Source organism: Homarus americanus, unplaced genomic scaffold (genome assembly GCF_018991925.1).
Source record: "Homarus americanus isolate GMGI-L3 unplaced genomic scaffold, GMGI_Hamer_2.0 scaffold36186, whole genome shotgun sequence".
Lineage (NCBI taxonomy): Eukaryota > Metazoa > Arthropoda > Malacostraca > Decapoda > Nephropidae > Homarus > Homarus americanus.
This window is the reverse complement of record NW_024728516.1, coordinates 1-5147: the sequence shown is the minus strand read 5'-3', so window position 1 is coordinate 5147 and position 5147 is coordinate 1. Positions and strand designations below refer to the sequence as shown.

Sequence of the window (5147 nt, the reverse complement as noted above, 5' to 3'; positions counted from 1 at the left end):
GCGCAGGGACGTCTTGTTTTGTATGAATCCTCCCCGCGACTGAGGGCCAGCCAGCGTCGCGTCCTCTCAAGGCGTTAGCTTAGGCCTACGTGACATATTTTCCGCCTAACTAATAACTCCTTGGGACACCCGTAACATTATTCAGACTGATAAACGATCTATAATAATTTCAAATTCAATAATAGTCCCTTACTTCATGAATCGCATCATTATTAATTCGGTAAATTACATTTAATATCATATAGGCCTAGTTCCGCAATCTCTCGCTATGAGCAGGCAGCGCTCTTTTCCCTCCCGCGACCTTGAACGCTCAGTGTTGCCAATGGCAGGGCATTCGAATTTACTCTGAAATTTCTGAGTATTACATATATATATATATCTATATCTATATCTATATCTATATCTATATATATATACAGGTGTATATATATGTATGTATGTATATATATATATATATATATATATATATATATATATATATATATATATATATATATATATATATATATATATATATATATATATATATATATATATATATATATGGATCCTTATTTGTGTTTACTCTTTCATCCTGGTTGCTGATTTCATTTGTGGCCATGTTGACTAGATTGGTCATATCACATTGAGCACCTGGGGTCCCAGAGTGGGGTTTGGACTGAAGAATTTCCTCAAGTAATCTGTTACTTTGCTCAGGAGCAGGATTTCTGAATAAAAAATGTTTTTGCATTTTTAATTTTTAACATCTTTAACAAATATTGAAGAACAAACTATTGCTATGGAAAATGTTCCTGCTACAGTGACAAATTCCAAATAAAAAAATCCATATTTAAGTTACATTCATAAGTGACATGTCACACAGAAAAAATTTGCTTTCTCATTTTATTCCTCATAGTCCATGAACTGTACACAAAACACAAAAAAATAACTCATTACCTGGCAGTAACTTACCTCCTGTCAGTCTTGAGGGTGTGGGCATTGAGAGCCTGAGTGAAACTTTCTGAGGTGGGAAGAGTGAAGGTTGGACCAGCTGCCAAACTAGGTGGAGGTGGGTCGGGTACACCTTCAAATAAAATACATTTTCTTAGCTCCAACAACTCGATGCATACTGTAATAGCACAATTTAATTTATTCTGCAGGAGTCTATTTAATTATCTGTATATATCATGGCATTGAATATTTCTAGCTGAATGCAATTCCCATTTTTTCAAATTAATTTTGAATATCCATCTTTGCAAATATTTACGTTCTCTTAAACTACCTAATTTCTGGAAGTCCTTTATCATTTAAAAGCCCCTAACTCATAGGTCTCTAAATTCCACTGACCATCTCTCCAAAACCATATGTAATCTTATTACATCAACATGTCCACTGTTTTGCAAGGTTTCCTCTAAGTAACTCTTAACTTACCATTTCTTGTGCATCATTTTACTCGTATCTACAGTATGTCCTTGAATAGCTTAAGTCATCAATCATCATTTACATTCAGTATGACTGTATCTTTTCCTGTATATGCCACTGGTTGTTTTCTTAATCCTTATTCCTTTCTAAACTACATATTAAAATTGTGGTACATAGCTGCCCACCACATCAAACAATAAATTAATAGAACAGTTTTGATCTGAAATAAAGAGTCTAATGAACATACTAGCCAGGTCTTCAAATCCCAAATAAACCAATAGTTACTTTTGGATTTTCCACCCAGCATGACTGTTAAAGACTTACCCATTCTTTCCAACATGTCACTGTCTGCCAAATGTATACTGTCATTGTCCATATCCTCATTATCAGGATCTGTGATGGCTATATGTCGAGTGCGTTTCTTCTTTGATTTTCTGCGGGGTTGTCCATTGCCTGGGTAGTGAGATTATTGGATGTTTCAAACATGGTAGCCACTAGCAAATATTTTTAATAGGTATTAATCCTTTTTAGTGAATATGGACAAAATTCATCACTTTTAATTACAGTACAAAGAAAAGCCATTACAGTATTCAACCATTCTGAGTCTCACATATGGTACATCTCAACCTTCAAATACATGCCAAATATGTTAACAAAGTAAAACCATGTTGGAGGGCTGACTTCACATACCCACAGGGACCTATCAAGCCATTTCTTATTAGAAAAATATCACAATGAGATTAACAAGCCCTGCCCTGCTGGGTCTGAAAATATACCTCTCCATGAAAATACTTAAATTTTAGGTTCATTATATGCACTTTGTTGGATTTCATTTAAATAAAGGAGAAAGGACCAAATTAATATTGATATAAAAATGACTGCTGCATATAGTAACTCAATACAAAAACCAGCTGAAAAGAACTTCACATCATTTTTTAAACACCCAGAACGTTTTGATAGACATGAAAATAATAAAGATTACTTGAAAGGACTAGTCACACCAGTCAAAATCTGATTTGTACTTATATCGAATAAATGGGAAACATAGACATCAGTGTTTCATGCTAACAAAAATGAACTAAAAATAAATCAAAAGACAGTTGACATTCGTCTGCTCTTAAAATACTTCAAAGGTAAACTTTATTAAGTTTTAATCCAACATAGTTAAGAGTTAGCTCTTCTGAATCTGAGAGGAGAATCTTCCATATAAACCATGCTCATCGAGATAGTTAAAATTTGTTATCATGTACCCCCAAGAGAAGCACTGTACATGAAAATAGAGGCAATGGTCTCCTTTGCATCCTCTACTTGACGTAAGTTTGATGACATTCAGGTATGATGAATATTAAAAAGGGACACACTGGCAGCTGTCCTTGCCTTCCAAGCATGGGCAACAATTATAAAATTTTTAGCATGAAAACTTCTACTAGACGGTAACAGAGAAGTATTTGCATTGAGCACCAAAAATCTACGTCAAATATAAGAAAGTTTCACAGCCAAGGGTGATGTTTATTACCAGAGGGATGAATGAGCATAAATTAATACTTCAGTCAGTTATCAGGTTGGTGGTGATTATAAAATTATAACAGCCTCTTGTATATATGAGTATGATTCCTTACCAGAAGTAATAATAAGGAAATACATAAATTCTTATGTATTCAAATTGAAATTTTGTACATCATTTCACTCACATAACACTGTACACTACTGTTAATATCTAGAGTGGTTGTGATGCACCATCTTTATGTGTAAAGGATTTAAAAGAATTCATCACCACTTAAAAATCATGCAAAAGTAAAACATAACAGACAATTCTTAAATACCCAGATGATATACAATCTAAATGCCAAGAGCAGAACACAACCAAACCTGAGTTTTTGAGTGATACAGGAGCTGAATCATTAACTAAACTTGCTGGTTGGGAGTCTACTGGATCTAGCTGAATCAGATCTGCCTCTTCAGGTGATTACAGAGGCTGTGAGATTAGTCCATGTGCTGGACTTATTGGATTCACTGGAGAACAAAGGGAGGAGAGGGATGAAAGAAGTTCTGGGGAGTAAGAGGATCCTGCTGGCACTGCATGCATCCCAACCTCATCATATTCTTGACCTGTTAGAGGCACATCATCAAACACAACCTGCAAACAACATTATCTTAAATGAGCAGTAAAAAAAAGTGATAATAAACATTTATTGAAGAAACACAGTGAGTTAAAAAATTTAACCATAAAAGATGAAAGAGAGTTAAGTTGGACAAGTTAATGATACATCACAAGGACTATTATGATTTTGTGTCCTAAGAAAATGACCAAATATTTAACAAGTTGTCAAGTTCTAACACATACATGAATAAGTTCCTCTCTATCAAACATAAAGCTGCACATATGACAAGTGTTACATTAGTAAAGTTAATGGTGAAAATAATTTCATAACTAAGTCAACATATATAGTACCTTGTGATTGGCAGTAGCAGGATTTAGCTGTCTGATAATTTGACTTCTGTAGTTGAGGTCCCATGTGATAGGGTTACCACTTATCTTGAGCACTCTAATATGAGGTAAGGCACCAATGGGTGACAACGCTTCCTTCAAACTTAATACATTGTCCCTCAGATCCAGCTCCTCAATGTTATTCATTTCATGTAAACCTAAATAAGGAAAAATAAGTAGCATCCTTACAGAATATAAAACTGTTGTAACACTTCATCTTAAAATACTACTGTATATGATGTCCATTCTTAAAAGAGTAATGTAAATGGCTGTTAAGCAACCCAAAACTACAACAAAATATATACGCACCACTTATGTGAGAAAAAAGATTGTTATTGGCTATGAGAACTATAAGAGAGTAGGTAGCAGTAGGAGAGAGACGGGGAAGGAGCCGTAGTTGGTTGTGGCTCAGGTCTAATAACGACACAGTAGGGAGGTACTCCAGAGCTGAGGCATCCTCCAGTTCACAATGGCTTAAGTCTAGTATCTGTTCAAACAAAAACATATACAGTATTAGCACCATAAACCTCAAATTTCTACTAAAGGCGCTATCATACAAATTGCCAGAAAATATATACATGTACCTAAACACTGTAATACGTGTGAACTGTAATTGAAAGCTTAAGTACCAAAAATAGTTTGGTTTCAATAATAATACTGTAATAATCATCATCATCATCATAAACGTTTTATGTATATTTTCTATGCTTGCAATGGTTAGCCATATAACCATTAATTCATAATATAAATTATGACAGTTTCTATGCCCTAATTACTCCAAAAAAACATCACAGAACGTAAATAACCAATGAGACATAATCCCTTCAAATCTTATCAAGAAAAATCCACCAAATTTCATCAGTGCTCAAGCATTTAGCTTTATAAACAGTACAGACCAACAGAGAAGCAAGCAAATACCATACTGAATGACAGAATATACAAAAAATTCAAATGTAATACAATTTCAAATAATCCCCACAATAGTAGTACAAGATACAGTAAGTACTTACATATTTCTTGCAACATACCTTAAGGTTTGGCAGGAGACTAAGGCTGTGGTCTAAACTGTGCAATGAGTTGTGAGCCAACACAGCTTCCTGCAGTTGCTCCCATGCAAACTCTCCTGCCTGATATACAGTATAAACACTGTTAGTTAGTTTACAATACATTAGTGGAAAAACTAAAAAGGCACTATAACAAATGGAAAAATAATATATATATATATATATATATATATATATATATATATATATATATA

General features: G+C 34.0%; 1 protein-coding gene across 1 annotated transcript; it reads right to left on the bottom strand.

The window, feature by feature from the left end:
• Nucleotides 1–552: 552 nt before the first annotated feature.
• LOC121866128 (serine/threonine-protein kinase 11-interacting protein-like) lies at nt 553–5016 on the bottom strand (the record flags this gene model as incomplete). Its single annotated transcript, XM_042365721.1, has 6 exons — nt 553–1063; nt 1726–1854; nt 3271–3538; nt 3854–4047; nt 4199–4376; nt 4918–5016. Coding segments are annotated over 4 exons (642 nt in total), but the record flags the coding sequence as incomplete, so codon positions are not given.
• Nucleotides 5017–5147: the final 131 nt, after the last annotated feature.